Source organism: Genypterus blacodes, unplaced genomic scaffold, assembly GCF_046128005.1.
Source record: "Genypterus blacodes isolate CSIRO-AG114 ecotype Tasmania unplaced genomic scaffold, CSIRO-AGI_Gbla_v1 ptg000127l_1, whole genome shotgun sequence".
Lineage (NCBI taxonomy): Eukaryota > Metazoa > Chordata > Actinopteri > Ophidiiformes > Ophidiidae > Genypterus > Genypterus blacodes.
In genome coordinates this window covers 7501-28104 of record NW_027466929.1, presented here as the reverse complement: position 1 = coordinate 28104, position 20604 = coordinate 7501, and the positions used below count along the sequence as shown (strand labels likewise).

The 20604-nt window shown below is 50.9% G+C and overlaps 4 protein-coding genes across 5 annotated transcripts in view; 2 read left to right on the top strand and 2 right to left on the bottom strand.

Moving 5' to 3' along the window:
* Positions 1 to 808: 808 nt before the first annotated feature.
* On the top strand, positions 809 to 9840 carry ppp2r5d (protein phosphatase 2, regulatory subunit B', delta). Its single transcript, XM_076162680.1, has 17 exons — positions 809 to 919; positions 2069 to 2152; positions 2552 to 2729; positions 3711 to 3910; positions 4033 to 4143; positions 4288 to 4380; positions 4595 to 4725; positions 4815 to 4874; positions 4961 to 5069; positions 5173 to 5226; positions 5356 to 5526; positions 5599 to 5726; positions 5800 to 5901; positions 6292 to 6364; positions 6541 to 6588; positions 6699 to 6809; positions 6932 to 9840. Exons 1-17 carry the CDS (start codon positions 893 to 895, stop codon positions 7067 to 7069), a joined length of 1818 nt encoding a protein of 605 aa, XP_076018795.1. The 5' UTR covers positions 809 to 892; the 3' UTR covers positions 7070 to 9840.
* Positions 9841 to 10097: 257 nt separating this feature from the next.
* mea1 (male-enhanced antigen 1) lies at positions 10098 to 12769 on the bottom strand. 2 transcript variants are annotated; one of them, XR_012964796.1, is made up of 5 exons: positions 12674 to 12769; positions 11877 to 12232; positions 11690 to 11798; positions 11160 to 11502; positions 10098 to 10760 (listed from the first exon to the last, which is right to left on the bottom strand). XR_012964796.1 is itself a non-coding variant. In XM_076162682.1 (4 exons), exons 2-4 carry the CDS (start codon positions 12210 to 12212, stop codon positions 11330 to 11332), a joined length of 618 nt encoding a protein of 205 aa, XP_076018797.1. In that variant the 5' UTR covers positions 12213 to 12232; positions 12674 to 12769; the 3' UTR covers positions 10098 to 11329. The 2 variants fall into 2 exon arrangements, 1 of the variants encoding a protein (XP_076018797.1); XM_076162682.1 differs by having other exon boundaries at positions 10098 to 11502.
* An 851-nt stretch (positions 12770 to 13620) lies between these two features.
* Positions 13621 to 18888, top strand: lrrc73 (leucine rich repeat containing 73). Its single transcript, XM_076162681.1, is given in 9 exon segments — positions 13621 to 13713; positions 13851 to 14278; positions 15169 to 15368; positions 15371 to 15531; positions 16021 to 16181; positions 16401 to 16523; positions 16625 to 16725; positions 17363 to 17588; positions 18453 to 18888. Coding segments are annotated over 7 exon segments (957 nt in total). The 5' UTR covers positions 13621 to 13713; positions 13851 to 14278; positions 15169 to 15254; the 3' UTR covers positions 18524 to 18888.
* A 1065-nt stretch (positions 18889 to 19953) lies between these two features.
* The window catches only part of dlk2 (delta-like 2 homolog (Drosophila)), an 8053-nt gene continuing 7402 nt past the window's right edge, over positions 19954 to 20604 (bottom strand). Inside the window, exon 6 of the mRNA XM_076162661.1 lies at positions 19954 to 20604. This exon is cut by the window's right edge and continues 753 nt beyond it. Coding sequence (XP_076018776.1) covers positions 20541 to 20604 — 64 coding nt within the window. The 3' untranslated portion in view covers positions 19954 to 20540.

Genomic DNA, 20604 nt, shown 5'->3' with positions numbered 1-20604 from the left:
CATCTCATTCTTAAAGAATTATATAGAATGTGGAATTCAATTACATTTGTCTTTCATTGGCTACCAGGAAGCAGTCAGAGCTACAACAGACTAGTAAACACATCAATCTTGTGTGGATTGTAGCCAATCAAGGGCCGCTTCCAACATATCAGTCTTGCTGAGTTATTCTTTCCCCACCCTTATTCTGACAAGGAGGCAAAGGGGTCAGAAGGCTGTGGCTAAGGCAGAAGAGCACAGGAAGAATGTCACCTACATCCTGGAAGTGAAGGAATCTTATACATGTTTATACATGTTTCTGGATGAACACAAAACCGAATGCAGCAGACATTTAATTGCCATGATGTTAAATGTTAGAGTAGTTTTGCCTTGTAGTTTTGAGGGACGCTCTCAGAAACATCTCACACAAACTACACACAGAAAACCTCCATAAAGCCTCCAGCTCATCCACCCTCCTCATGGAGCAGATGACCTTTGGCCCTGAAGCTTGAGTCTCAGGCTCAGATAGGGTTTAATATCAAACAAGACGCTCAGACAGCTGGGACCTCCGCCAAGACCGAACGTATCTCTCGAAGTTGGCCAAACACTAAAACCTGTAGTCCATTAGTCCTTGGTGGAGGTATGAAATGATGTTCACCTCATCGTTTCGTGATTCACGGAGTTTGTTCGGCGTCTCATGTGTTGTGTTGCTGGGGGAGACGCACTCCTGCCCCGCCCCCTTCTACCTCATCCGCACCGCAGCCAATCACAAAAATCCCCCACTCGTCGTCAGGCAGAGTGGCTCGCTAACAGCCAATAAGAGCGGCCCGGGCCTCGCGCGGACAGACCGAGTGACAGCGTCTCGTCCCGGGGAAGAACGTCACGGAGCTCCGTGAAAACCTCCGACCGAGCCATCATGCCGAACAAAACCAAGAAGGAGAAGGTGAGCAGCGTCTGTGGCGCACTAACAGCTCCGCTCCGGACCGGACCTGGAAGCTGCTGAGACTTACAGCGATAATGTTTGTGTGTTGCTAGCGGCTAGCTGACCTAGCTACCTAACATGCTAAGGCCTCACTAGCAGAGGCGGCTAAGCTTACAACTCGTAGCTAACAGCTCAGTTTGTCAACTTGGAGTCCAGATGTTTAAATGTCGGCACCGTGAGCAGGGAGCCTCCTTCCTCGGCTCGGACCAGGAGCTGCTCAGCCCGCAGCTCCGGTCCGGCTCCTCCAGGGTCCATCTGCTCGGAACCAGACTGGGCTGATGGACCCGTCCCCGCCTCTGCGTGGGTCCAGGTGGGATCAGCTGAGAGGGGATCCAGAGACCTGTGTGTGTGTGTGTGTGTGTGTGTGTGTGTGTGTGTGTGTGTGTGTGTGTGTGTGTGTGTGTGTGTGTGTGTGTGTGTGTGTGTGTGTGTGTGTGTGTGTGTGTGTGTGTGGACCATCAGGATGCCTGCAGCATCTGTATTCACTGTTCCAGAGATGATGATGACATCATTTATCTCTGTACATCTAACTCCATGAGCTCCTCTTAGTGCTCTCCTTCACACACTTCACACACTTTACTCTATGATGGCCTGGTCTCCTGGAGAGCAGAGTGCTGGACCGTCCTCACACCGAGCAGCTGAGCAGCGTCTGGGCTCACACAGGAAGTGAGCCAGCCTGTAACCCAATCAGACTCCTTCACTGCTGCATTATCCCTCTTCCATTTCTGTGTGAAACTATTTCCTAAAAGTGCTGTAAAGGATCTGTGAGTCTTAAGTGTTTGATGCTCATCATCACAGCTGTGAAGGTTTGTTTACTCATGACGCCACAGGAAACGCTCTGTTGGAATGTGGGACCCTGAAGTCTTTGTTCTGTGGTTCGGGATTGTGTACGGGATTCTCACATCTGTGATTAGAATGAAAGAGTCACATGCGGAGTCATTACCAGTGTTTTATTGAGGCACTAACATGTTCTTGATACGATAAAGAAGAGGAGCAGGAACGTTCTGATCAGCTCCTCACAATGAGTCCTGACTCTCTAACATAGCTTCAGGTCACCGGAGTTATTACTGTGATCAGTGACTGACGTGTGCTTGTCGTGACTCCTAACAGGAGGCCACCAAATCTGCCAAGAGCAGCACCAAGAACAGCAACGCCAGCAGCGGGAAAGATGCTTCCCCCGAGAACTCAGACGAGGTGAGTGAGAAGACACGAGTTCTGTCTCAGGCCAACTCCTGACCTGCACACTGGACAGGAGACAGGGTCCTCACACACACACACTGCTGGGCTCAGAATTTGTCAATCACCATGACTGTATTTAAGCTGAGCAAAGCTTCTGTTCCCCACCAATGATGAACCTACCAACATTACAGAAGCCTTCAGACAGCAGCAGGGGGCCTCTGTGCTGAGCTCACTGTGTGTGTGTGTGTGTGTGTGTGTGTGTGTGTGTGTGTGTGTGTGTGTGTGTGTGTGTGTGTGTGTGTGTGTGTGTGTGTGTGTGTGTGTGTGTGTGTGTGTGTGTGTGTGTGTGTGTGTGTGTGTGTGTGTGTGTGTGTGTGTGTGTGTGTGTGTGTGTGTGTGTGTGTGTGTGTTCAGTCCCAGCAGCAGCAGAGTGGCAGTAAGCGTCCCAGTAACAGCACGCCCCCCCCAACCCAACTCAACAAGATCAAGTATTCAGGAGGACCTCAGATCGTCAAGAAGGAACGACGCCACAGCTCGTCTCGCTACAACCTGACCAAGAACAGAGAGCTGCAGAAACTGCCTGCTCTCAAAGGTACCACACTCCACTGCACTGTGATACACTGTGATACACTGCGCTACACTGTACTACACTGCACTACACTGTATTACACTGTGCTACAATGCATTACACTGTGCTACACTGTATTACACTGTGCTACACTGTATTACACTGCGCTACACTGTATTACACTGCACTACACTGTATCACACTGTGCTACACTGCGCTACACTGCATTACATGTATTACATGTATTACACTGTGCTACACTGTATTACACTGCGCTACACTGTATTACACTGCACTACACTGTATCACACTGTGCTACACTGCGCTACACTGCATTACATGTATTACATGTATTACACTGTGCTACACTGTATTACACTGCGCTACACTGTATTACACTGCACTACACTGTATCACACTGCGCTACACTGTATCACACTGCGCTACACTGTATTACACTGTGCTACACTGTATTACACTGTGCTACACTGTATTACACTGTATCACACTGCGCTACACTGTATTACACTGCGCTACACTGTAGTGGGATGTATGAAACTCTATTGTGTTTGTGTGAAGTGGAAGTGTTACGGCTGTTGTAATTTGGTATAGCTGGTTTCCATGGTGATAACGTCAGCTCTTCCTCTATGTGATGACTCAGCAGTCTGGGTCAAACCCAATTCAGACAGCAAACAAATGAGTCCAATGTGAGGAGGGATGTGAACCTTCAGCTGATCAATCCAGATGTGATCCATCATTGTACCTTTACTTACACACGCACACACGCACGCACGCACGCACGCACACACACACACACACACACACAGTGATGCCTCAGCTGTCAGGTTGTTATTGTTGTAGTTGTGATTGTGTAATCATCATGATAATGTGTCTGAGGATAAATGTAACCCTATGTTTTCCTGTACTGACCTCTGACTGACCTTGATGGAACACAGGTGGAGAGTGTTATGGCGCCTCTCAATAAGCTCCTCCTCTCCTCCCCAGATGCCCCGCCCATTGATCGTGAGGAGCTCTTTGTGCAGAAGTTGCGTCAGTGCTGCGTTCTGTTCGACTTCATCAGCGACCCGCTCAGCGACCTCAAGTACAAAGAGGTGAAGAGGGCGGGGCTTAATGAGATGGTGGAGTACATCACCCACAACAGTGACGTGGTGACAGAGTCCATTTACCCCGAGGCTGTGATCATGGTGAGAGGACACACACACACACACACACACACACACACACACACACACACACACACACACACACACACACACACACACACACACACACACACACTGAGGTGCCTGACTGTGTGTGTGTTCAGTTTTCAGTCAACCTGTTTCGGACTCTTCCTCCTTCCTCAAACCCGACTGGAGCAGAGTTTGACCCAGAGGAGGACGAACCAACGCTGGAAGCTGCCTGGCCTCACCTACAGGTTCTGTCTCTCTCTCCCTCTCTCTCTGTTTGTCTCTCTCTCTCCACACGTGAGATCAAACGTGTAGACGTTCTTGTCTCTTGTCTCTGCTTGGCGTGAAGCCACTGAAGCAGACTTGTGACTCGTCTCTCTCTCGTCCCACAGTTGGTGTACGAGTTCTTCCTGCGTTTCCTGGAGTCGCCAGACTTCCAACCCAACGTTGCCAAAAAGTACATCGACCAAAAGTTTGTATTATCGGTAAGACGTGTGTGTGTGTGTGTGTGTGTGTGTGTGTGTGTGTGTGTGTGTGTGTGTGTGTGTGTGTGTGTGTGTGTGTGTGTGTGTGTGTGTGTGTGTGTGTGTGTGTGTGTGTGTGTGTGTGTGTGTGTGTGTGTGTGTGTGTGTGTGTGTGTGTGTGTGTGTGTGTGTGTGTGTGTGTGTGTGTGTGACCCTGTCATCTGTCCGTCTGCAGCTGCTGGAGCTGTTTGACAGCGAAGATCCCAGAGAGAGAGACTTCCTGAAGACCATCCTCCACCGGATCTATGGGAAGTTCCTGGGCCTTCGTGCCTACATCCGCCGCCAGATCAATAACATCTTCTACAGGTCAGAACCAGCAGAAACCTACAGAGCAACACCAGGAGGAACATCACAAACCAGCGGAGAGACATCTAACTGCTCTCACTCTTCTTCAGGTTCATCTATGAGACAGAACATCACAACGGTATAGCTGAGCTGCTGGAGATACTGGGAAGGTAACACACACACACACACACACACACACACACACAGATCCAGGTGTTTCTCTCCAGCTCACATGGTTCCTCCGTCTCTCCCTCAGTATCATCAACGGCTTTGCTCTGCCGCTCAAAGAAGAACACAAGATGTTCCTCATCAGAGTCCTGCTGCCTCTTCACAAGGTCAAGTCCCTCAGTGTCTACCACCCACAGGTCAGAGGTCAACCTGTCTGTCCCTGTTATTCACACACCTGTCTCATGACATGGTGACGGTGTCCCTCAACACCTCTCTTTCTCCCTCTGTCTCTCTCTACAGTTAGCGTACTGCGTGGTCCAGTTTCTGGAGAAGGACAGCAGCCTGACAGAACCGGTGAGTCTGATGCTTTTCCATTCATTTGTACCACTTGTTTCCCTGACAACACCATACAGGTTCAGCTGTGTGTGTGTGTTTTGTATGTTAGCTTGATCATAACACAGTCACGGTCCGTCTTGGTTTCAGGTGATTGTGGGTCTGCTGAAGTTCTGGCCCAAGACACACAGTCCAAAGGAGGTGATGTTCCTGAACGAGCTGGAGGAGATCCTGGACGTCATCGAGCCCTCAGAGTTTGTGAAAGTCCAGGAGCCGCTCTTCAGACAGCTGGCCAAGTGTGTGTCCAGCCCACACTTCCAGGTAACTACACCTCAACAAAGTGTGTGTTCATTCATCTATACCACCACCATGCTGATGTGTGTGTGTGTGCAGGTAGCAGAGAGAGCTCTGTACTACTGGAACAACGAGTACATCATGAGCCTGATCAGTGACAACGCTGCCAAGATCCTGCCAATCATGTTCCCTGCTCTGTACAAGAACTCCAAGAGCCACTGGAACAAGTAAGTGTGTGTGTGTGTGTGTGTGTGTGTGTGTGTGTGTGATCATGTCTCATCTCCTCTTCCTCCTCCTCAGGACGATCCATGGTCTGATTTATAACGCCCTGAAGCTCTTCATGGAGATGAACCAGAAGCTGTTTGATGACTGCACACAGCAGTACAAGGCTGAGAAACAGAAGTAAGACACACACACACACACACACACACACACACACACACACACACACACACACACACACACACACACTGATCTGGCCTCATCTTGTTTCCTGGTTTCTTCCTCCTGGAGAAACGATGGAATGTTAAATGGTTTGGATGGAGATGGGCTTCAGGTAACCAGCCAGTGATGGTTGCTAGGAGACGCTGTGTTTGGAGTCCCTGTTGTCTGTAGCTGAGCGGCGTCTTCAGGCGTCTGTGGCGTCGGCCCGCTGGTCTGCTGACACGTGGACACAAGCGTAGGTGTCAAGTTGGCTTTCCTTCACACAGTGGGAGGAGTCACAAACTGGAGTGCTTTGGACATGACGGTGACACGCGGGGTCAAAGGTCACACTGTTTGTCTGTGCTGCAGGGAGAAATACAAGCTGAAGGAGAGAGAGGAGATCTGGCACAAGATAGAGGAGCTCGCCAAACAGAACCCACAGGTACCACCCTGACTCCTCCCCCCTCTACTGACCCCGCCCCCCATGGCTCCTCCTCAGACTCCTCTCTGATGTTCTGTGTGTGTGTGTGTGTGTGTGTGTGTGTGTGTGTTTGTGTGTGTGTGTGTGTGTGTGTGTGTGTGTGTGTGTGTGTGTTTGTGTGTGTGTGTTCCTATCAGATCGGTAAACTTCATCCTGTCCGTCCTGGACTCCACCCACAGGATGAGGTGAGTCATCCAGAGGAGTGTGTGTGTGTGTGTGTGGGCGGGGGGGTCCTGTAAAGGATTTTATGATGACATTTGTGTGTGTGTGTGTGTGTGTGTGTGTGTGTGTGTAGTACATGCTGTTCAGTGACAGTGGTTTAGCTGTGTACTCGATGGAAACAGAGACGCCAACAGCTGAGGACATTCAGCTGCTGAAGAAGACGGTGGAGAGTGAAGCCTCACAGGTGCGCGCACACACACACACACACACACACACACACACACACACACAGGTGGCGTTGATGACGTGTTGTTACAGCTCTTTCTCTTGTTCTGTCTGTCTGTCTGTCTGTCTGTCTGTCTCCAGGGTATGAAGGACCTGAAGAAGGAAAAGGTGTTGATGAGGAGGAAGTCGGAGCTTCCTCAGGACGTCTACACTATCAAAGCTCTGGAGGCGCACAAACGAGCTGAGGAGTACCTGACAGCCAATCAGGAGGCTCTCTGACGAGGGGAGGCGGTCCCCGATGCGCCTGGCCCCGCCCCCTCTCTCATAAGAGGAAGTAGGAGTCGTTCAAACTGGTCCAGAATCTGATTGGACAGGTTCAGATTTCCAGACTGATGCTGCGTTCATGTTCACGTCTGATTCCCCGTTAAAACCAGACTGGGACACCCTGCCCCCCTGTGGTCATTACAAGTAGGACACTCTGTAGAAGCTCCAGCCTCTCCCTGTCGGTGTCTAGAATCGTATCAGAAGATGGAATGGATGAAATCATCTCCCTCCTCTCCACTCCTGACAGATCAACGTGACCTTCCTTCTTTCATGGCCGCCATCTTGGTCCGAGGCGTTTAACACCTTTCACAACTTAGTGAACATTTCCCTAACTGGAGAAATCATCTGACCCTTCTCCTTCTTCTTCTTCTTCTCTGTGTCTGTTTGATGTCAGATCAGCATCGGGCCGTCGCTCTGCTTTAGATGCTTTTACAATCCATTATGAATTAAATAAATCCCTCAGTAAACCGGCCTCAGGTTGGAGCTGGAACGGGCCGACCCAAACCTGGACCCGCAGGGGGGCCGACTCCACGCCATCAGTGTCCCACGTTCTGACAACTCTACGTCCCATCTGTAAGCCACTCCCCATTTCCCCTGTGTGGAGTCGCTCCCTCACATGGATCGTCTTCGCTCCCTTGCATGTGCGACTGCGGTGCTTCATCATGGAACCTTCAACATGAGGTTCTGAGTCTGACTGAACAGAACCGGATCAGAGGTCCACTTGGGCTCAGACACTCAAGATCAGCTCCACTTGACTTTAAAGAAACATGACTGATGGAATTTGTTATGAATGGAGATAAACTTCTCTGACCTACAGATAAAGACTGAACTCTGCCACCTAAAGGTCAGGTGATGTCATTACAACAGGATTAAAACAACGCTGGGGGTGTAGGGGAGATGTTCTTCTTCTCTCCAGGTCTGTAGGTCTCTAATGGACCCCTACAGACCTGAAGAGAAGAAGAACATCTACACACTGAGAGAGCTTAGAGAATGTAACCTCAGTTTGGAAGTAATGGACCTCAGAATCCTGACGTGTTCAGATCCAGGATCCATAAAGAGTTTATAAACCTGACACTTGTTCTCATCAGACAGAAGCTCCATCATGGTTCCCTGTGTGTGTGGATGTGGGCTCCTCTCTCCTGGCCTGTGTGCGTTCTGGTTTGAGCCTGTAAGGCGGTGAGTCTCACACTGCATCATGACAACACAACACACAATGTGATGTCATGTTCACTTCCTGTGACTAAGGTCACATTTAAAGTTACCGACGTTCAACTTTGACATTCTGCAGTGTTTCATAGCACAGAGTGAGGAGTTCTGACCCAGAGCAGAGGAAGTGTGTGTGCCCAGTGTCACTTTAGGATTGTGTTTGTTTTTAAGCCACACTGCACTTTGACCCATTCCAAAGCAACACAATGCAACAGAAACACCAAACGCCCCTTTAGCTTCATTTAGCCACTGCTTTCCTGTGACCTTTAACCCCAAACATCTCCCCACTTCATCTGTGTGTGTGTTCTGTAAACTGAGGAAGGACCTGCAGTTAACTCACATGTTGGTCACACACTGCGGTGTGTGTGTCTGCGCGCACAAACAATCATCCTGATGGGACTAAGATGGACTAACATCTGTGTTCAGGCTCAGTGTAGGGGAGAAGGGGGCGTGTCTGGTAGCTGGGCTGTTGGCCACGCCCTCATGTTTACACAGCTGTCCTCTCCTTTCATCAGTCAGTCTCTTTGTTGCATGTGGGCGTGTCCACAGGTGGGGATTAGCCCCTCCCACCTCGCTGGCCGCTGGACAAAACGGCGTCCTGACCACCAGTTATAGACGGTCCAAGTTGGTTTGGACCTTGTGAGTCTGCTCGTCTTCATCACACAGATCAGGCCAGTTTAACCAGATCCTCCACATGAACCTGAAGTATTGATCACTGATCATGAACTTATCAGGACAAAGGTATCAATAATCCACACAACACACGTTTACATCGGCTACTTGGTGAGTTTAGTGACACAAAGCTGAGCTGTGTGAAGTTACAGTTAAACATGGAGCGCCACCATGTGGTGTCTTCAAGGAGTCACATGTTTGGTCTCTAATGAGATGAAGGAGCCTGCGCAGGTTCACGCGACATCATGTTCTACTAAGGACAGACAGACAGACAGACAGACAGCTGAGTGAGGGAAGGAGCTCCAGGAGACAGGAACACTGGGGATCTACTGGATCTATGCTCCTTTAATCAGGGACTCCATTTATGTTTGCTGCCTGCCGTCCTTTTGTCCAGCGGCCAGATGCCATGACGAGGACACAGCAGGGGGGCGTGTCTCCGGTGTGGACACACAGCAGGGGGGCGTGTCTCTTGTGTGGACACACAGCAGGGGGGCGTGTCTCTGGTGTGGACACACAGCAGGGGGGCGTGTCTCCGGTGTGGACACACAGCAGGGGGGCGTGTCTCTGGTGTGGACACACAGCAGGGGGGCGTGTCTCTGGTGTGGACACACAGCAGGGGGGCGTGTCTCTGGTGTGGACACACAGCAGGGGGGCGTGTCTCTGGTGTGGACACACAGCAGGGGGGCGTGTCTCTGGTGTGGACACATTGATCTGAATGCTGCTTCATCATCCTGTACAGACGCTGTACTTTATTAGGTGGAGCATTCCATGGTACTACAGTCAGATTTTGTACAGATGTTCATGTATGTACAGAACCAAACAAAGAAATAAAGTGGACATGTTTGACATCTGGACTTATCTGATCTGTATGTTCATATTTACACTCAACAAATCATTAAAACAACTTCAAACAATCAACCAAAGGCTTGGAGGTGGAATGTGAGTCCTGTAGAACAGAAGGTGAGGGAGTTTGACCTCTGCACTGCGTCTGCTCTGTCATTAAGGCCATCAGGGTCACAAGGTGGACTGGACTTCCTGTTCCAGAGCTGCTGGTGTTCTTCCTCCTCTTCTCTTCTCTTCTCTGCAGAGCCGAGCAGCAGCAGCATTTCTTTTTCTCGTTCTAATTCTGGTATTTTTGCCGTATGTGTCAGATCTGATGTGGAGCAGGAGGAGGAGCTCAGGTAAGGACAGTTCATACCACCCTCCTCACATCAGGGTGCTCGGATGCTTTCACTGTGGAATAAAACTCAAAGTGAACTGGAATACCTCACTGCTACTTCAAACTAAACATTCCCCCCCAGAGTTCTCACACAGATGCTCTGGAGGGAGACGTTTGCTCTGGATGCTGTTGTGGTAGAAGTGAACACTGAGATGACATCATAACGTATATGTGAGGAGAGGCCACACCCAGGCCTGACCTCCACAGAGAGGACCAGGTTCTGCTCTCCTGCTTTAAAGTGAGACCTTCTCTACTCCAAACTCCCACAACAACTTCATTTCTTATGATTAACACAAAACTAAAAGACTCAAGAGAAGAAGAGAAGCGGTGGAGATAAAAGGAATCATAACAAATAACATCTACAATGTCCCATGTGATCACAGCTCATGTGATGTCTGCTGGCTGAATGAAGGACAGGGTGAGTGACTGACTGACTGACTGAGCACAGATGCAGCTGACAGACGGACGGAGCAGATGCAGGACTGACGTGGTTTCTGTCAGGAGGGAGATCAGGTCTGGATCGCACAACGTTCATCATCAGACGTGAAGCTCCACATGTGAAGCTCTGGACCAGAGACCAGCAGAGCCTCCCCAGAAAAGGTCAAAGGTCACATGGACACAAACATGAAAGAACTAAACACCTAAAGGAAACGACTTCATCTTTAATCTAACTCTTGGTTGAGACGTTCCTGGGAGAGGAGGTGTGTTGTTCCCACATGGTGACGTCATTTCACCTGTGGAGGGTCGACAGGACAGAATGTAGCAGCACCTGAGCTGAGTCTGAGGCTGAGTCTCTGCTGAGCTCAGAGCTTCACCTCGTCACCTTGGTTACTGTTGGTTTAGAGGTGAGCTGGCAGCGAGGAGGAGGCTGTGGGCCTGTGAGGCAAAGCTCAGGGCACAGGTCTTCTTCCATAGTGTCCTGTTGTCAGACCTTGTTGGGGGGGAAACAGTCCAGTGCTGAGCCTGACAGACCAAACTGAGGGAATGAGTCACATCTAAACTCCTGCCTGGGAAACCACACATGTAGAAGAAGAACACAGAAGAAATGAATTCAGGATCAGATGTTGACTTCCTCTGTAGCGGCCTGTGCTCCTGAAGGGGCCGTGGTGCCTTCAGGGTCAGTTGTTGTGTTTGCGGTTGAGGTGCAGCGACCCGGAGCTCTGCCGGCTCTGCAGCGTGTTCTGAACCATGTCCTTCCACTGATCATCAGAGATTTCCATCGCCCACGCCGGCACGCCGAGCGACGGCAGCGCCACCGCCGCCATTGTCCTCTTCACCAGCTCCACGTGGTCTGCAGGGGGCGCCAAACATGGGAGGAAACCAATCAGTCAACCAACCAGAATAGAGATGAATACCAAACAAACAAACACTTTAAAGGTCCTGAGCCTAAGTCTGTCTTTGCTCCGTTTCCTTCTTTAACCTTCCGGCTGGAGTTCTGATGGATCAATCAACCCTCCTTCCTGTGACGACGGTCTTACCTTCGTCCATGGGGATGGAGGCGCGGCTTCGCACGGCCGCAGCTCCGTCTGCGTCCTGCTCCTCGTCGCTGTCAGGAGGCGGAGCTTCAGGGAGGTGGAGGCCCATCACCTGCACGGCACAAACCCAGGAGACGAGTTAGACTGAAGCACGCGGCCCTCGGCTCAAAGCTCAGCTGTGACCTCTCACCTCTATCCTCTCCTGGACCTGCTCTAGCTGCTCCGCATGCGTCACCGCCCCCTCCTCAGGCCCCGCCCCCTCCTGCTCGTCCTCCTCCGGCCCCGTGGCGTTCAGGCCGTCCGGCTCCTGGTTCAGAGGCTGATAGTAATAAGAGCCGCTGTCGTTCGCCGCCTCTTCCTCTTCTCCATCCACCTCCACCTGCACGCCCCCCTCCTCCTCCTCCTCCTCCTCACCTCCACCTTCACTCCATGCTGCTGCTGCCACCGGGCGCTCGTCCTCGCCCAGGTCGTCCTCTGAGCTCGGTAAGACTCTCTCTGGTCCCATCACTGAGCTCGCCACGTCCATCCACAGACGGACAGGAGGTACTGAGGAGAGACAGACAGACAGACAGACAGAGAGTGAAATAGTCATTCTGTTTACATTCTCTTTTAAACTTCCTCTGTCAGCCTCAGTCAGTCAGCCTAAGTCAGTAAACAAACGCACCCTGACTCTAACCCCGTCCTCCACCCTCCAGTCCGCTGTAGCTTTGGTTGAACTGTGACTCGGTGCGGTCCGAGTCACCTGTGAGTCACCTGTGAGTCTTTACAGGCGGCTCTAACCCGTCACCGTGCCTCCGCTGTAGACTCTGGGTGTTTGTCTTTACACTCGGTGGTCTCGTTCCCTGACTGTGTGTCAGCCTGGTGAAGCTAACAGCTAACAGGTGTTTCTCTTTAACAGACTCGCTGCTCCGCTACACGCTACACGCTGCCGCTACTCGCTTCTCTCTTTGTTTAGTGTTTTCGCGCCGCACTGTTCGCGTCTCTTACCTGCTGTCTGTCTGTCTGTCTGTCTGGAGCTTCGGGCTGATGGACGTTAGCTTTAGCTGCTAGATGTTGGCTGCACTTCCGCCAAACGTCAGATGTCACAACGCCGGAACAGGAAACGCAATGAGCAGGCGACTCTTCCTCGCTTCTTAGGGTTTTACAAAACCTGTGGCTTAATGAGCCTCAGTGTTGGGTCATCACTTATATAAACACAGCCCCAGTGCGCACACTGATGTGGGGATATAACATGTATGACACATGTATGACACAGTATTGCTGTTGAAGTTTCTCCCTGTGATCTTAACCTACACGTTTCTCTCACAGTGACGCAGTGACGCAGTTTGATGTTTGCAGACACAGCGGATCTTTTCCTTTCTCGTGTTCGGATCAATTTAGCTCAGGTCGACTTGTTCTTTCTTCTGTTTGCATGTTTCATTATATCTTTTATTTTGAAAACCGGAAATCGCAGTGAGTGATAGTGGTTTCACAGGCCGGTGAAGCTCCAGAATCTAAGCTCCCTGTGTGATCTGCCAATTTACTGATTGTTATCAATAATCAATAGTCAGTAAACACGATGAGCCTTCAGGTGGAGGTCACGTGATCAGAGGGTAAACACGGGCTGGCGCAGCTGATTTCCGGTGGCGTAACGAGGTGAGGATCGTTTATGAAGAAGAGGCATCACTCGGGTTTGACTCATTTAAAGACTAAATGTGATATTAGATTAGATTCTATATGAATGATCACATATATAATATAATATAATATTTAATATAATATGATCCTGATTGTCACATTTCTGTCTGTCGTCGCTTTTTAAAACCAGACTTTTCTCTTCCTGACTCTTTCACGCTACAGTTTGTTGTTTAAATGTTATTTTCTTAAAGCATCTTGATCTTTGTTGGCCCGATTTCAGTCCATAAATAATCTGTAGTTTTATTTATTCATACTAAAGTGCAAATAAGTTAGTATGACGTCATGTCTCCTGTCTCCTCTGACATGAAGACATTCGGACTACTTCACCAAACCCGAGATTAAATGCGAGAGTGAGTTTTTCCTGATATTTGCTTTGTATTTCCATCTAATTTGATGTATTAAAATAAATAAAGTAATGAATGCAAATTTTAAAAGGAATCTGCAGTTTGTGTGAAATAACAGTGGAAATGATTCTTGTCCTTTACAGTGAAGTCTAAACCTGAGGACTTGGGACTCTCCTGTGACCTGTGCTGCTAGGTCCCGGTCCCGGTCCCGGTCCTGGTCCTGGTCCCGGTCCCGGTCCCGGTGAGCGGCTCAGAGTGAGCCCTCTCGCTGCTCCGGCTCCTCTCTGTCTCTCATAGTAACGCTCGGTCACCTGCAGAAACACACCGGGACTCACCGAGTCAACACACCGACGCACCGTCTGTGGGTCACCGAGCCCCGCTCCCCGCTGTGCTCATTGCACCGGATCGAACTGATCGATCGGTTCGTACCGGGATCGATCACGGATGGCCGGTGTGGATCAGAACCAGCGCGTGGCCTGCGGCGAGATCAGCGGTACCGAAGCAGCGGACGATGACATCAGCGCGTGAAACTCCCGACCGTCCCCGCGTGAGCTGATCGATATTTTATCAGGTTAATTGAACACCTTTATGGAACGTCAATCAGAGCCCGAGGTCACGGTGATCAATCCGATCAGATGATTGGTTCCAGTCAGAACCGCCTGGAGGTGACCCGCTCCTCCAGTACCTGATCAGATTCATTGATTATCGTAAATCGGCTCTCTTTAGTGTTAAGTGACTGAGTGTCTCATCTCAAACTGATCAGCTCGTTAAGTCTATCAGGACCTCTACTGATCAATAGCTGATCAATCATTGGTTTGCGTGAAGTGAGGAGCCACATGAGTCAAACACGATGACGTCACACATTTCAAATGCAATAGTGATCATAAAATTGTTAACCAAACTCTTTCACCATTAAATAACTCTGTTTGTTTAGATGAAGAGGAAACGATGAGGAAGATTAATGTTTGATTAAAAGTGTCAAAGTTTCTTTGACTTCATTCTGATTCTGATCAATTTGACCCAAAATAAAGTGAAGTGACGCCAACAATGTGGAATAAAGTGACTTTGCATGCAGGACGCAGGTGCGAGCCGCCACAGCGCCCCCTGCTGGACGGGATCAACTCTGAACCTGAGGTCTGCTTTACAAATCCTTCCTCCTCTTCCTCATCTTCACCTCTGACCTCAGTGTGTAGATGTTCTCCTCCTCCTCTTCAGGTCTGTAGGTCTCTGATGGACCCTGATGGATCCGTGATCAGGTGTTAGAGCCTCCAAAGCTCCTCTACATGGAGCTTAGTTACAGACTGATATAACTTTGACCCTCTGTGATCTGGGCTCAGCCAATAACAAAGTGGGTCACACCCCCTCACCCCCAGCTCACCTATGAAAAGAAAGTGAGCAGACAGTGTGGTTCAGTCTGTCCTGGAACATAAACATCTGAGTAACTGTTGACTTTTCTTCTAGTTTCCTTCTTGACCGCAGCTCCCAGTGCCGCCTGTCCCGTCCCGTCCCGTCCCGTCCCGTCCCTGCCTGTCCCGGCCCGGCTCAGGATGCTGCCTGCGTCCATCCAGATCACAGGAGAGCTTCTGTCTGCGGCGGAGGTGCAGGACATCTGTGAGAGCCTGAAGGAGGACAGCGTGCGCCTGCTGTCCGTCCGGGGCTGCCCTGCCAGCTGTCAGACCGAGACTTTGGCCGCGTGTGTCGCAGCGTCGCCGAGTCACGAAGCCTTGCACAGCTCAACCTCAACCTGGGCGTCGTCTCCAGCATCAACCGCACAAGACACCTGGCCGACGCCCTGAAGGCCAACCGCTCCCTGCAGACGCTGTTGTGAGTGGACCACCGCCACGCCACGCCACTGCACATCCATCCATCAATCAATCCATCCATCAATCCATCCATCCATTACATTACATTACATTACGATCATTTGGCTGACGCTTTTATCCAAAGCGACCCCCTTCGCAGAGGGGGGAGCAATTGAGGGTTCGGTGCCTTGCTCAGGGGCACCTTGGCAGGGGCTCGAACCGGCAACCCTCAGGTTCCCAAGCGGAAGCTCTACCCACTGAGCCACTGCCTGCCACCCATCTATCTATCTATCTAAACATTAAATCAGAAATGTTTCAACCAGAATATAGAATAGAGCATAAAACATTATAGATCTAAGTTTATGTCCTCATGTCCTCCGCTCCTTCAAAGGAGACATGCAGACTCTGCCTAAAGTCTGCACAGCAAAGTTGATTAAAAGGTTCATCACCCTGGGGTCAAAGGGCAGCTGGGAACCTCTTGGTGCTTCACTGTCCTTTCTTTCCTGTCCAGTCTCCACGGCAGCCCCCTCCTGGACGCCGGCTTGGTGACCCTGAACCCGGCCCTGTCCACACACCCCACGCTGGTCTGTCTGGACCTGGGAGACTGCATGCTGGGAGACCAGGCTCTGGGTCTGATCTGTGGGATGCTGCCCCCCGACGGAGCCAAGTCAGGTAACAGCACCTGCACGTGTCCAGTGTGGTCCGCCTGGACCAGCAGCAGGACCTGCAGCGGGCCTGCAGCAGGGCCTGCAGCAGGGCCTGCAGCGGGGCCTGCAGCAGGACCTGCAGCAGGACCTGCAGCTGGACCTGCAGCAGGACCTGCAGCAGGACCTGCAGCAGGACCTGCAGCTGGGCTTTGTTGGTTGTAATCATGAGTTTCCTCCTCTGCAGGCCTCAGGGAGCTGACGCTGAGCGCCAACCCAGGGATCAGCACCAAGGGCTGGGCTCGTCTGGCCATCGCTGTGGCTCACAGCTCACAGCTCCGAGTGCTCAACCTGGACTACAACCCTCTAGGTACCGCACACACACACACACACACACACACACACACACACCCTGTCACTTTGTTCTGGTTCTGGTTCTGGTTTTCACTGTTCACCTCTTCCTGTCTGCAGGAGATCCGATTGCTGGGATGCTGGCAGTTGCCGTTGCGTCCAGCAGAACCTTGGAGGTCCTGGACCTGGAGGGAACTGGACTCACTAACCAGTCAGCACAGGTGAGTTCAACTTCCTCCCATCATCGCTGCTCTGATACTCAGTGTTCAGTCCTGCAGCTGTTTATTTGCTTGTCCACTAGAGGGAGGCGTTGCTCTTTCGATCCCTTTGAGTGCATGAACCCAAACAGAACCACACACATGAACCTGATCCCCACACAGCCCTGAGGTCCAACATCTGATCCCTTTGAAGCTTGACGATGCCCAGATTGTCCCTCTGCCACAGACAGAGAGGAAAGTGTGTGTGTGTGAGTGTGTGTGTGTCTGTTTGGTCCAGCTGGATCACCTGCAGGCTTTCACTTCTCCTCCTCTTCGATCAAAGCCTCTTCCTCTGCTCCTCTTCCTCTTCCTCTCCTCTCAGTCGAGCTCACTTGTATGTGTGACTTTAAACAGATTTCTTCAAGACATTATTCCATAAATCCACATATTTTATTTTGTCTTAACTTCTGTCAGTGAGTTGACTCAGGTCAAAACACACACACACACACACACACACACACACACACACACACATAGAGAGTAGAGTATCTACAAATGTGTGTCTGTGTCTGTAGTCCGGTGGAGGAGGTCTGTGTGTGTGTGTGTGTGTGTGTGTGTGTAGTGGACCTGTTCAGTCACACTGTGTGGTTCTGGTCCTCAGGTGTTCCTGGACATGGTGGAGAACTACCCCACCAGTCTGCGGGTTCTGGTTCTGGCTGAGAACAACATCAGCCCGGAGCTGCAGCAGCAGATCTGCGACCTGCTGTCTGAGGGGGAGGAGGACGACGACAAGGATGCCCCGCCCCAACAGGAAGGCCCCGCCTCCAGCAGCGCTCTGCTGCCAATCATGGACAAGTACCCCCCCCCGGCCTGGCTCCCCCACAGCAGTAAGGGTTGATCTCCTCATCAACACGCCTCTGGCTCACCTAGCAGAGGGACATGTGCATCCAGGACATAGACGGGTCCGGGAGGAGTTTAGCCTAGCTTAGCACAAAGACTGGAGGAATGGGGATGAATAGCTAACAAGTTTATCAGCTCAGAAAATGTCTTTTGTGAATCATTTACAGTTGTTGGAGGTGTGTGTTCTGTGTGATGGAGCTAAGCTAGGCTAAGTTAAGCTAAGCAGGTTTGGTGCTCAGGAGGCTAAACCAGACACACAAACAAAGAGGAGCTCTCTCTGAATCATCTACATGCAGACACAGGCCACTGACAAGCTGCCACTCAAACAAACAGCAAACATAACGGTGCCACGCTGGTAAGCTAACGATAGCTTACCTCTCGTTGCTAGTTAAAGCAGGGACAGTTACACTCAAACTGATGATGAATGATGTTCAGCTGCAAACATGTTAGAGACACTGGACACTGAAGCAGGGACATAGCTACCATGCTAACTGCTAGGCTAATGTCCATCTTGTCCTCTGACTGTGGGGAGGAGGGGTCAGAGTGTTCCATGTCTGAACATTCCTCTGACGGCTCAGTCCAGCCCAGTGTAGGCCAGGTCGGTCCCAGCTTGGTCCAGTATGGTCCTGGTTCTGTCCTCTACAGTTGTCCTTAGTGGGACGAGAACATTTTGTATTTCTACTGTGTTTTCTGGTTTAACAGGAATCTGGTTCAGACCGCTTCAGTCTAGACTCATGTCTGAACATCAGGACGCCTCGTGTCTCTGAGGAAGGACATCTGTCAATCAAAGTGATCAATGTAAGGATGTAGAAGTGTAAAGCTCTAAACCTTTCCGTTCTCTGACCTTACAGACTCCGGCCCCCAGATGGTCTTGCTGACATCAGGTCTAGGTGAGAGCTTATTGACTGAGACTGAGATGTGACACGCCCACTTCCTGTAACACTCCTCACCGTTTCCTTTTGTTCTTTGGGTTTGACTGTTCCTGGTTTGGTTTCCTGCACTGCACTTCTCTGGCCCGGGCTGCCAGATCACCTGATAGCTAGCAGCCAATCACGTGCTCTGCATGGTTTGATGTAGCACCTGTACATAGACTAGATCAGTTGGAGTGACGGCACAATACCTTAACACACCAAGTGACTTATAGGCAATAGGCAGTTGTGTATTTCTGTGTACAGTGTGTTTCTATTCCAGTTGTGTGTAAACCGGATGAATGTACGTTCTGCTCTGTCGGGTCGCTGTGCTGCTCTGATGTCATAATAATAAATCTGTTTACAGCTTCGTAAGAAACACAGACTCTGCTTCCTTCATTAGGAGAGGGTGAGGAGGAGGATGAAGATGATGTAGCACAGAGGGCCTTTACTCTCTCTGCCTACTTCCTGTTCTACTGAGCTCGTTCTGGCAGGCAGCATCTCATAGAATACCTGCAGTCATAAGTCTGAACATTCACAGTGAAGATCCTGATTTATGACTGCAGGTATTATATGAGATGCTGCCTGCCAGAATGAGCTCAGTAGAACAGGCATTATGCAGCGAGTCAAAGGGGGAACAGGTCCTCAGGGGGACCAGGTCCTCAGGGGGACCAGGTCCTCAGGGGGATCAGGTCCTCAGGGGGACCAGGTCCTCAGGGGGACCAGGTCCTCAGGGGGATCAGGTCCTCAGGGGGATCAGGTCCTCAGGGGGACCAGGTCCTCAGGGGGACCAGGTCCTCAGGGGGATCAGGTCCTCAGGGGGATCAGGTCCTCAGGGGGATCAGGTCCTCAGGGGGATCAGGGCCTCAGGGGGACCAGGTCCTCAGGGGGATCAGGTCCTCAGGGGGACCAGGTCCTCAGGGGGACCAGGTCCTCAGGGGGATCAGGTCCTCAGGGGGATCAGGGCCTCAGGGGGATCAGGTCCAGACTCTGCTCCTCCATCTCCTCCTTCCCGATGCATCATAAATCAAACAGACTCCAGTCTCAGTTTATTCTGAGTACTCAGACTTCCTGTGTGTGTCGGGTGTCGGGGCGCGGCTGTGATATGAGAGCTTATTGAGCCGGACACGACCCTGAGGAAGAGGAGGAGGCGTCTGAGAGGAAGGTAACACCCAAACATCAGGACGCTCAGGCTCACACACGCTGCAGAAACATAACACAATAAAGTCCTGAACACGTGAACACAAGAGTCAGATGTTCCACTGAGTCATGTTTGTGTAAAGACTCAGACTCTCTCTTCCTCCTGTATCAGAGGGTTAGAGATGGAGTTACTTCCTGTGGCTCAGACTCTGAGGCTCTCTGCTCCTCTCATCAGATTGGATCAGTAAATCAAGTTTCCTCCCTGAGCCGCAGCAGAAACATGAAGCTTCACTTCATTCACAGCTTTATTGCACAGAATCCAGTATAAAAAATAAAACCTCACATCCCAGAATAAATTACACCCATAAATCAGCTTTGATGTCTCCATGGAGACGCAGTGCTATCAACTACATGTATGTTCATCAGCACACACACACACACACACACACACACACACACACACACACACACACACACACACACACACACACACACACACACACACACACACACACACACACACAGCTGTCATACAGAACTCATCAAATGGCAACTCAACAGCTCTGTTGTTATGGCAACACAGGTAACAAACAGATTGATGCAGGTGTGAAACTCTACGTGTCCAGAGTGGCTCTGACGGCCGGTTGCTCTGTTTGGGTGACTCTGTGTGTCCGTCTGTCCTGCTGAGCCGCTGCAGGCCGACGCCCCCTGCTGGGCTTGATTAGATATGACATGTAGTTACAGAGTGAAGCCCCATGGTGCCCTGACCCCACCTGACCTCTGACCTCTGACCCTGCTCCTTACAGCTGCTGCTGCCAGGGAGAGAGAGAGAGAGCGTCTTCCTGTCGCTCTGTCTGTTTGTTGCTCTGCTGGAGCTCAGGCTCTGTCCCTCTATATGACCTCAGTGTTCAGCCTCTTCTTCTCTGGTTCCGGGCCGTTCAGGAAGCTGATCTTA